Here is a 12471-nt window from a genome sequence, read left to right on the forward strand (position 1 = left end):
TAAATAAAACCTAATTATCCCCTCTGTCTCCAAGATTAAAAAAGTTATAAACAAGACTAGCATCATCATCACTGCCCTTTAGAGGAGTGTTAGCAAGGTTTTACATTCCATTTTCTTACCTCTCGCCAGTATATCAGCATTTCTAATGCCCTCTTAAAGGAGTGCTAATAAAGGTTTTTATTTTTTTAACTCTTACCAGCACAAGCAACATTATCTCACATCTCACTTTTCTTGCTGGTGATACATTATTAGGATATCTGCATTAAAATTAAAAAAAAGCAGATTTATTAAATAAAGTGCAATAGTCCAATATAACAACAGATAAAAAGGTATTGGATGTGATTCTTATTTCAGTGAAATATTATTCTCCCCCATGTTACTCTGGTGAGGGAACCTCCTAAAGGTATCTGTATTCATGTTTTTTTTTTTGTAATTGCTCTTATTTGAAATTGTTATTATCCATTTACTGTACTTATTACATACTCTTAATGGAATGTACTCTTATAAGCAAATATTTTTACTATACTTTTACTGCTCTGACTTTATACTGATTTTACTGTACTTTACATCTGCTCTTATCTGTAAAGTGATGTTTCATAATGTGATATTGTGTAACGTGATATTTTGTAACAACTGTAAGTCGCCCTAGATAAGGGTGTCTGCTAAGAAAAAAAATAAATAATAATAATAATAATAATAATAATAATAATAATAATAATAATAATAATAATAATAATAATAATAATAATAATAATATACACTATGTAACACAATTTTTGTTCCTGGGTAGTAAGTGTTATTTCCTAATTGCTTATGCCTCAAAAGTATAGAAAATGGCTATTATTCCCCACAAACTTTGCTTTTGTGACCAGGACAGTGCTATTTCCAAATATCACTATTTCCAATGGGAAAACGGGCAAATGTGTGTCTTTTCGTTCACATAAAGTCAGAAAAAAACAACATATGAATCCAAATTAACATGTATTTATACTAAAGTAATACAAAAATGACTAGTCTAAGCTTCAGAAGTTAAGATTTTACGATTATACTGTAAATATGTTTTTCAAAATACATCAATTTAGTAATTATATATCATGTTGAAGTGATTATATATTACTTTATAATAATAATAATAATAATAATAATAATAATAATAATAATAATAATAGGACCCCTGTATCAAGCCCTTCCCTTTTATTGACTCTGCCCTAATTGGTCTATTTTTAATTTTGGCATTTTCATTTCCAAATCGAGTTTTTCCCTTTCCAACAAAAGATTTCCCTTTTGCAATTCCAGCACTTCAATAAAAATGTCTTCTTTTTGTACTTTGGTTTTTCATTTTGTGGTGGGAACGGGGCTGTCACCTTCAGAATCTGTAAATAAATAATTATTTATAATAATTACTTTTTAAAAATTCTGTTTTTTTGTATGTAGAAGTCATGTGATTTGTTTATTTTGTAAATGGGTGCTGAGCACCTGAAACATTAAGCCTTTATTGTGGAAATGTTTAACTGTTTATGAACAAGGGGATGCGTAGGCAGAGTGTATTTCAAAAACTTTATCAATCATGAAAATATACAACGTTTTAATTTTTTTTTTTTTTTTTTTTAAATCCACGAGCTATAGTATTTTCCATGTGTGCAAACGGTGGGCAAACTGCCCATCTAATTAATTTCCTATGGAGTGGGCAGTTTGCACATGGAAAATACTCCGAGCTGCAACCTTTTGTTTTCTACTTCATCTGCACAATTAATACAAGTTAAACTGATATTTAGTGGGAATCATATCACTATCCCTGATTGTTGTAATATACGAGTCCTACTTACCATCCTGTAGGAATTCTGTGTAGCTTGAGTCTTCAGACGTGTTTAATTTTTGGCACCCTATGTATTTCCCTTAGCAGCACTGTCAGGACTCTATAACAAAAAATATGTTAATATTTGATTGAAAAAAAAGTTCCAGCAAACGTATCTAATCTTGTTAAGCATACGAATACTGATTTTTTTTTTAAATATAAACTACAAAGATATCCATTATAATTATCCTTCTTAAAATATTCTTATTATAATGTCATCGGATAATCCACGAACCAAAAAAAAAAAAAAAAAAGGTTAAAAAAGTATTGTCGATATTTTAAGTTTGCTAACATCACCAGATACATGCCTATTGGCTATAATCCGCGAGAGAGAAGAAGAAAAAAAAAAAGGTTAAAGTATTGTGAAGTAAAAATAAATAAAAATGATTCTTAAAAAATAAAATACATAATACAATGAATTAATTTACCTGTTGCTGAAACGGTTTATGCAAGAAGAAAAAACGGCACCTGCTTTTTTTTCTCCAAGTTACAAAGGGTGTGGCTTCAGTTTAACGTATTGTTGTACGTAACTATAAATTACGGTAAAAAAAAAAAAAAAAAAAAAAACTGTGAAATCAAAAAACGGAAAAAACCCTTCTTTATTTAGTGTACTTTTACTGTATTTTTAACTGTTTTTTGTTACAGTGCACGTGTTGCTACAGCTTTTTACGCTTTCAACACTGTTTCAAAGCGCTTTTTAAAATGTCCACTCTGGTTTACTGGGGTTTGAGAGCTGCCCTCTCAATCACTGCAAGAAGAGCGTTAAAAAAAAAAAAGCAAAAAACAAAACACAAAAACCTTTGAGAAAGACCTTAAAGTTTTATGTATAAAAAGTTGTCAGGATGTTAACAATGAAAAGAAAAATGACAGGCATGTAATTTAAAGAGTTGTAGCTGTTGTAGGGACATGTAACGCTATATTTTTTCAGAATGCCACTACTTACTACTTAGAAAATGTGATTAAATTTATTTCGTTTGCATTCAAATTAATACAATTTGTTATTCTCTATTTGCCAACACATAATTAAGAAGGGTGTTTGACAGGCATGTGTTTTATACATGGTTTCAACAGTAGATTTTTACATGTTGGCTTTTATAAAACACTCCTTTTACTGTGCATCTGTTTATGTTAAAAGGTAAAAAGGTTAAAAAAAAAAAAAAAAGCTACAATAAAAGGAGGTTCTTTTTTCAATGTCTTTATTTGTAAAATGTTGACAGGTTTGTATAACCTATGAATGATATAATTATTGTTTCAGATGCCGTTCCTTTGAGGACTGTTGTGGTACACGGTGCTGTGTAAGGGCCCTCTCCATCCAGAGATTATGGTACTTCTGGTAAGTTGTGGAATGCTGTGAGTGATGACTTATTTGTTTGTTGTGTTCTCTATAAAAGCTGCATTTTTTCTGTTTGAAGTCAGTTTTAGCCACAGTGAAGAAGACAGTTGGTCTACTGTGATGAAGAATAATCTTTTAAGAACGATCACATACAAAAACATTTGGCAAACTTGCAGCCACATCAAAGAAGTGCCGCCCTGGCTGGCAATTACAGCCAACTCTCTATTGGCAGTTTTGTGACAGGCTCTTTTATTTGTTAGATCGAGCAGTTGAACAGACAATCGACGCGCATTAAATAAAATGACTGTAAAAACTGTGTTTTTTTGCAGGCTTTTAGAAATCCCTCACAGATTAAAGAAAGGTCAATATCTTCCTTTTGTTTTTCTATCTGGGTGTCTGGGCAGCTGCCACTTAATTAATCCATCAAATCATTCACCTTTCTTGACCCTCAATATCAAAAGTGCCTTCCAAAACTTGCTGTCTAGATCTGTGTGTGTTTCAACCTGACTCTTAGCCCGAACATTGTTTCCGTCATAAAATGAAACACTTTTCTGCTGTTTTCTAACAGGTGGAAGGGGTGCAAATTACATTAATGGCAGAATAACTAAAAACTAAAAAAACTAACACACAAAGTCACACACACACACACACACACACACGATCACAAGTCCAGAGTGAGTGCTAACATGCAAGTGGTGAAATACAATTTATTAGTGCACAGTGGTGAAGTGTTGTCCGGGTTGGTGCTGGCCTTACACGACAGCTCCCGGTACGTGTTATACGTTTAATAACAACAAATGAGTATAATTAGACAGACATGAACATGAACATGAAAAAATTAGAAAACCCTGCCACAAAACCCCTCCCTGGCAGTCATAAAAGCTTCGATATGCAGGGCACTTGTGTCTGTGGAGACACGTGAGCATGTTTTCTTTGTTTTCTCGAGACACCCTGCATTTTCTACATGACCACTTTTTTTAAATGATAAAATGATTTCATGATCTATTCAATTGATCTTAACAGTTGGGTTTTAAAACCATAAAAAATAGAGCCATATTTTACAGTTTACAGGCAGCAAAGACTCATAACATTGGTATTTAAACAACAGTGGAATTTGTAGATACTGTAATGACTATAGTCTACAGTTTGAAGCTTCTTCAGCCAGCTTTACTTGCCAACTTTTTGGGTCCCCTTGAGTGGAGATTCTAACTTCTAGGGACATATACGACTATGGCCAAACGTTTTGCATTAACACATTTTGCTTCATAAAGTCGAATAATGTTGAGTTAACATGAATAACATGCTGCTTTATAGTTTTCCATATACTTAACAAAAAAAACTGTCAAATTTAAATGTGATATTTTGAAATCTAACATGAAATATTGTACTACTATTATGGCTATTTTGTAGTTTATTTGATAACATGATTACAAAAACTTTTGGCCATAGCTGGAAGTCTGTAAAATCCCAACTGTAAAAATTCAAATTTCTGAAACTCTAAAAATGAGTAGGTTATGTGTTACTGCCCTTTTATTTTCAGTTCTTTACATCCCTCATCCATTGTTTTAAGTAATCAGACTCTCTATCCCCCTCTGCTTATGGTGTACTTATACCACAAGTGTGGGTATATTTAGACTGACATACATTTTCATTTTTTCAAATAAATGGAATAAAATAAGCAAAGTGCCATGAGTGGAATAACATGCATACGGGACTAGTTTCAAACGTGTCTTTGTTTACATTCAATCTAGTGGTGTGCTGTTGAAATTCAGAACAGAGCTGTGCTTTGGTAGTTCAAACAATAGTGCCGCCGAAATGTGTTTTTTAATAACTTTAAAATGTCTGAAAATAATTTCTGATTTTTGTTGTTGTTTTGAACTGGACTCCGATTTCCGAGTTTAGTCAAGAAATGCCAGTTACTGACTTCTGCATGCGCCCCACAAGCCAGTGGCAGTACTTGTTTGGCCAGACGCTCTGTCTGGAGCATCCTACCTGATTTGTTTGGTTGTGGGGGGGGGGAAAGCAGCTGGTGAGGGTCCCGGAAGAAGTGTCTTGCGATGCTGAAAAGAACTAATAATACACAAAAGCTCAATATATAAATAGATAAGTGCAGGGCAATGCATACAAAATAGTTAATATTTATTTTTTCAATTAATGAAACACAATTAAAATGTATTACTGGTAATAAAAGATCTGGTAACTCAATACTTGATGGAGGCTAATTTTAAGACATGAATCTTTGCAGTTGATTAAAGCTGTCAGAAGGAGACAACTGTGTAGAATACTGAGTGAAAGATATATCCAAAGGTGGTTTTCAATAGGAAAAATTACATTGGGACTCAAATATTGTCATTTGAATGTGAAGATCTGGGTAATTTTAAACTATATAAGTGTAGTATAGAGGGTTTATACTGAATATGGATAGTTTATATTGAATATTAATATGTAATTTAGGGCAAGAGCATGAAGGGCTTTAAAAGTTAGTTCATATTGTGTTCTGAACATAAACAATTTGAATTGTAATTGCTTGTAAGCTAATTTTGCACTGCCCCACTTTTCATAGCTTTGCACCAAAATACTATTTTCAAAAGCCTTTTTTTAACTCGAGCAATCACTTCCTTCGTTGGCACCTTTGCTCCTGTGCATCTCATTATCGCAGTGCAGAGGTCCAATTTACTGTAAAATGAGGATCATGCTATAAAACAGGATTATCAATGTAAATTAGTGTGGACTGTCCACATTGTCTTTCTACTCAATGATAAATCACAAACTGCACTTTTTAAATTCACAAATTTAATTTCACCATTTCCGGAATTAGCTGCAACAGGATATTAGCGGGAAGCTGGAATGTTTAGTTAAAATATGGGCTGGGTTTGGAAAAATAAAAATAAGTCTCACCTTTTTCTCACGCTATTTTGGTCATACCTTTCAGTTAATTTCTAGGAGGCTGTGTGGTCTGCTGGTTAAAGAAAAGAGCTTGTAACCAGGAGGTCCCCGGTTCAAATCCTGGCTCACTGTGTGACCCTGAGCAAGTCACTTAACCTCCATGTGCTGCGTCGTTCGAGTCAGATGTTATTGTAAGTGACTCTGCAGCTGATGCATAGTTCACACACTCTAGTCTCTGTAAGGCGTCTTGGATAAAGCCGTCTGCTAAATAAACAAATAATAATAATCATGGAGACCTTTAATTGGGGTGAGGTGGAGTCGACGGGGAATGGATTCGCCTGCAGACGGACCGGGACAATTCCTCACCTGCCTCTAGGACCAAGGTTGGTACCTCGCTGATGCAGAGCCAGACACTATACAGTGTTAAAAAGCCAGTGCGAGCTCCAGAATAAATTACACTCGGAAGCCCGAGTGTCCAGCGCCCATGAGAGGGAGACTACCCACTGCTCTAGCTTCCCGCAAGTCTGTACTGACCCGGGACGCCATGCCCACATCGCCCGGGGTTACCCAGCCTGTACTGCCCGGGGACACAAAGCCCGCAGCGCCCGGGGATGCCTGTTCGTCACCACTCGATTAGTGCTGGGGCAACTGGTTGTGTTGCCAGGGCTGGAGTGTGCCGCCTTGCTGTCAGCATTTCTGGCTGGCTATATGTCCGGGGGAGCCAGACTTCTTCTGCCAGTATTTCCATTGACTGCAGTAACGGCATACACCTCTGTGTGTATTTTCTATTATCATTATTTAAAATTTATGGTTTAGTGTGTTAAAACACAATGTTTTATTGATAATTATTTTACAGCATGGATGGGGTTGACATTCCCCATCCATGCTAAACTCTCCAGATTGATCAATTTATTACTTATCTGGAGACAGTCACATGTATAAATAACCTGCAGCTTTGGCTGAACAAGGTTGGTTCATGAGTAAAGAGAAATAACAATTGCTACGTGTGCAGGTCATACACCAGCACGATACTTGTTTGTTTTGTTCTATGGCTATTTTGGCCACTGTGCTGTTTTGTTTTGAAGTGTTTTGTTCACTCTTTATTTAATTATTAAACGTGTGCATCAGCGCTTCCATATGCCAGTATTGTGTGTGTCTCTTCCAGGTCTGACTTCAACCCTTTCCTTGACAGTTCGGCAAGAACCTTGTCTTTTTGCTAGACTGCAGGGTTCGGTGGGAGCAACAGATGCTGCTGTCATGGCGGATGTTTACCCTCGGCAAGAAGCTTTTCTCAGTAGCTTTTGTAACTAAATGGGTGTAAGGGTAGTACATACAGAGGGAATAATATCTTCAGAAGCCTGTATGGCTGGTCGACGGGAGCGTGCTGTGGCACAGTACATGGAGCATGCTGTGGCGGTAGCGTATTTATCGGAGATTGTCCAGGAAGAGAATGCAGTCACCATTTGAAAATCTGATTCTGCAGAGAAAGAAAAATAGCATTTTCAAATATAAATTGAATTAGATTTACATGATTAATCCGTATTCTTGCAGGACTGTGTAGTCCATTTATTCAGACGGGTCAGGTCCAATTTATTTTCACGCATGCTGTTTATTTTATATATTTGTTCAGAGTAAAACTGGTTTAAAAGGCATTTAATCTCAAAAGGACACCCCTTGTCACTGTATTTTTCACATACCTCTTTATAGACGTGCATACTGATAAGTACTCTCCTAACTCCTCCATCCAAGTCATTATTTTATTACTATAACATCAAATAAAACCTCTGTAAATGTCTGTGATATTCTTTGAGTCGGTGCAGAAGCAGCTATTTCCTCTGTTATGTCCGTGTTATCTCTGTAGTGCATGGGGCCAATTTTTTAAATTTTTTTTCGGTTTCATTCGGCCATTGAAAGGTTTTCTTGGCTTTTTTCGGGGAAAAAAAATGACTAGAGACCTCTACTTTACGTCTTTTTGATGATATCAGACAGGGTCCAACATCGGACTGGAAAGGGAAAATTGTAATGTTGGACCTGCTCTGACATAGGACTGCAAGGGGTTAACAGGTGGTATTGGTAAGAAGGAATTAAGGGGGGGGGGGGGGGGGCCCACATCATGCCTCCCAAATCACATTGGTTTACAGTAATGATGACTTTTAGAATGACACCTCAGGAAATTATATACTTATTAAATACAGTGCACTGTCAATAGCAGGAGTAGCAAGCCACCTGCTGTGTTAAAATTTATCTTGGACCATGTCCCAGTCTTCCCTGTACTTAGGTGGTATGTGCCGAGCCAGAATGGAATCCTGCACCACTGAAACAGAAGGCACTAGAAAGCAGTCACTTTCAGCAATAGATCAAATTCTTTTTTTGAAAGGAAGAGAGTCAGGAAGGACATTGTCAAACATAGTTGTGAATGTAAATAATACCAACTAAGCAGGAATTTACTGAAGTGGATCTGTTATTTGTTTTATCTTTGATTACCTCACAATGTGCCCTTTAAGAATGAAACGCAATGGCTGCATTAACGGTATTAAGAAATTGCTAGAGAACCTTCATCAGATGCTATTTGTTCTACAGCTGGGGACAAAAATCAAATCATTATCCTTACAGGTCCTTGTGACAGAGAGAAAATGACATTGGTTATAAGTCTCCCTCCTGACCTGTGAGGGCACTGTGGAAAAGAACAGCATGCCCCAGACTTGAAGGTCTGACAGTTCATTCCAGGGAAAGTCGGCCGTCTGGAAAGGGGGCAGAGCCACGGTAGACTAAATCATCGACCCACATGGGAAGTGATGTGGTGATCGCTGATTGGCTAAAGCAATTGCACTCGCTAACCAAGGGAGTGTGATTGACGGTACTTAAGGGGACGTATCAAAGCGTTCCTTTGCTATGGTTACGGATGTACCCAAAGGACCGTGAATTATACCGAGTGTTTGTTTGTTTTTGTCGTGCCTAATTAATGCTTGTTTGTTATTGTTAGATGGCTAAACACGTACCAGGAGCTGTCACTAAAGTCCAGCACAAACCTGGACAACACTGCACTGTTGTTCACCTAATAAATTATATTTCACCACTTGTACGTTAGCTGGACTTGTGACCATGTTGTGTTTTGTGTGTGTTTATACTGTGTTTCTATTGTGTAGTACACTTTGTTGTGTACTACCATTCATTATTATTTGCAGTTATCAAGTGACTTTAGATTATAAATAAATACCATTGCACCTGAATTCTCGTTGTCTGTCTTTCATTGATCACCGCATCACACCTGCACTGCATACCACTTTGCCACAGTCCTTTAAAAATCTGAAGTTTTGTGATATATTATACCTTTCGGATCATGTTCTGCTACATGACCACATCATCAGCACTAAAACTAAACTGCTCAACATTTCTTCTCCTGTCGTGGTCTCTTTTCTGTTTGCTCCTGGCCTTTTCTAATTGTTCTGCAGCTAGACCTAAAATATTTGAAAATAATTGAAATTCAGTAAGTGTAATTTATTTTAAAACACAGCTTTTTTATATGTGGTAGTTTAGTGTAAGATTTTTGTTTTTCAAGTAACCAAAAAAATAGCGAAGACAAAGTGAAATAAAACTGTTTCTTTTGCTGTTTGGTGGGGTACTTTGGGCCATATTCACAAAAAAAAATATTTACCACCATGATAAGTTTCATAACAAGAAAATGGCACAATTAAGTTAGAAGGAGTCAAAAAAATCTTTCAGAATGTTAATTTAAGTCCCAGAAGTCACTTTGAATGTTTCTTTGAATGTTTCTTTGGGAGTTTTTTTTTTCACTTCTTGCCATACCAAAAACTATTTTTTTGTTTCCATTTCCACAAGAATACTCGCAGGCGAAGAAACTTCAATAGCATCAGTCTGGTCATCTGGGCTTGGCTGCTGTAAGATGATCCTCGGTTCTCTTAAAAACATTAAACAGAAGGGAGAGCAACCAGTTGATCAGTGCCTTGACATCCTGTAGCCAGACAAAATACTAAGAATTATGTGACCTGAATCCCAGCTGGTCCTATCCGTGTTGACTACGTTCTTAAGGGCACTGAAAAAAAGTAGTGAAAATAAGTAGTGTTTAGGCTTGGGCTCTTGTATAGTAAAAACATTCAACAATTCATAAGTAAAGTAGTTTACTGAAAACATCGCAAAAATAAAGGTACAGTAGAGAACTAAAAAATGAATAGTTAGAATGATGAACACTCTGCATAAATATTGTGCGCCTGCAGTATTCAGGCATGAGAGTGGGCAATTTTTAAAGTTAATATGGGTGTATTATGATCTGAGTGGTTAATAATAGAAGAAATGGAGCATATTTGCATAAAAATGTGTTAAATATCTACTGTAACTGTTTGCATATAGTCGAAAATTAGACACCCAGTAATTTCAGTACATTGTTGTAAAAACAGACAAAAAAAAAAAACAGGTTACCGGTACACATCATTTAATATGAATAATTAAGTAGATAAAATTAAATAAAAGTATAACTTAATAATGGGAGTTTGTAATTGGTTGTGTTGATTTACAGCTTTTCGGCCTTTTTGTTTTTGTGTTTCGGTGTTTTGAGGTGATCTAAAGCTTGTTTTACTCAACTGCCGTGCTTTAACAAAGAAGGCAGTACACCTTGCCCGCACTGTGCAGCTTCCGAACATACTTCCCAACAAAAACTCATCTGTTTCTGTGTCTAGCCACTTCCAGTTCAACCAGTTTTCTTGGTCAAGCTCTACAAACAGCCTCAGCATTGTCAAATCATGAAATTGCGAGCGCAAAGAGAAGGATACACAAAGAAGCCTTGTGGTAGGCTGAATAATTTTGCAGCAGCCAATCAACCATCACGTAACAAATGGGTACATAATACGCTCTGTGTAAGTGGTAAACCGTAGCATGGTCGATTGAAAATAAATAAATAAATAAAATTTTTAAAAAGCACAATCTGCAATTTGTCTCCAGATTTACACGATTCTAGAAAATGGCCTAGACGGTCAGAAAAAGCGGAAATCCACGGAATCGCTAAAATTACTCATGTTGGAGTATTATGAATAGGCAACTGTTTAAGTTATACATCATGATTTTCAAAAGGGGCAAAATAAGAAGGGTGCAGAGTGATTTCTAAAACCTGAATTGGAACAATTAATATACAGTTCCAAGCAAAAGTTTGTGAACCCCAATGATAATTATGCTAATTCCACAGTTTTACCATTTTAGTCTTCTTGAATCAAAACCAGTCATTCCTTAAATATTCACTAGGGTTTATAGTAACCAATTCCATGTCTTTTGAAACAAAATGATGTATGACTTAGACAAATAATGAGTAATTAAGATTCAGGATATGTGAAAAAGTAAGTGAACCCCTAGTTTTATCAGCTCAATTAAGGGGATAATTAGAATCAGGTGTTTAAATAATTAGGTAGATCTTCAGGGGTGAGTTTGGGAGGCCCCATCCTATATAAAGATCAGAAACTTTGGTCTTCACCATACAGGTGTGTGGAAACACGTCATGCCACGATCAAAAGAATTCTCTGAGGACCACAGAAAAACAGTTATTGATGCTCATCAGTCTAGAAAGGGTTATAAAACCGTTTCTAAGGATCTGGAGCTCCACCAATCCACTGTCAGACAGAGAAAGTTCAAGAATAGTGTTCATGGAAGGATAGCCAGGAAAAAAGAACATTGCTGCCTGTCTGACGTTCGTCAAAAAGCACATAGATGATCCACAAGACTTCTGGAACAATGTTCTCTGGACAGATGAGTCAAAGGTAGAACTTTTTGGCCTCAATGAGAAACGTTATGTTTGGCAAAAACCAAACATTACATTCGAACAGAAGACCCTCATCCCAACCGTCAAGCATGGTGGTGGGAGTGTGATGATTTGGGGCTGCTTTGCTGCCTCAGGACCTGGAAGGCTTGCCATCATTGACGCAACCATGAATTCTGCATTGTATCAGAAGATTCTAGAGGAGAATGTCAGGACATCTGTCCGTGAGCTGAAGCTCAACCAAAAGTGGGTCATGCAGCAAGACAATGATCCTAAACATACAAGCAGATCTACAAAAGAATGGCTGCAGAAGAAGAAATTCCGCATTTTAGAATGGCCAAGTCAAAGTTCGGACCTAAACGCCATTGAAATGTTGGACGAGGACCTGAAGCGAGCTGTCCATGCAAGGAAGCCCTCAAATGTCACCCAGTTGAAGCAGTTCTGTAAGGAGGAATGGGCCAAAATTCCTCAAAACCGATGTAAGAGACTGACCAACAGTTACAGGAAATGCTTAGTTGAAGTAATTGCTTTCAAGGGGGTGCCACCAGTTACTGAATCTAGAGGTTTACATATTTTTTCACACATGGATATTGATTGCTAACTCATTTGTGGATAAATAAATGTTGAAAAAGTATC

General features: G+C 36.5%; 1 protein-coding gene and 1 long non-coding RNA gene across 3 annotated transcripts in view; one reads left to right on the forward strand and one right to left on the reverse strand.

The window, feature by feature from the left end:
* The window catches only part of vopp1 (VOPP1 WW domain binding protein), a 98931-nt gene that overhangs the window by 69941 nt on the left and 16519 nt on the right, over positions 1 to 12471 (forward strand). For both annotated transcript variants that reach the window (XM_041247979.1, XM_041247981.1), the window contains exon 3: positions 3111 to 3188. In XM_041247979.1, the coding sequence (XP_041103913.1) occupies positions 3111 to 3188 (78 nt within the window). The remainder of the gene's footprint in view (positions 1 to 3110; positions 3189 to 12471) is intronic.
* On the reverse strand, positions 1178 to 6198 carry LOC121314567. Its single transcript, XR_005950120.1, has 3 exons — positions 5181 to 6198; positions 1827 to 1916; positions 1178 to 1373 (listed from the first exon to the last, which is right to left on the reverse strand). It is a non-coding gene; the product is annotated as an uncharacterized LOC121314567 (long non-coding RNA).

This window comes from Polyodon spathula, chromosome 4 (assembly GCF_017654505.1).
Source record: "Polyodon spathula isolate WHYD16114869_AA chromosome 4, ASM1765450v1, whole genome shotgun sequence".
In the NCBI taxonomy this organism is placed as follows: Eukaryota; Metazoa; Chordata; class Actinopteri; order Acipenseriformes; family Polyodontidae; genus Polyodon; species Polyodon spathula.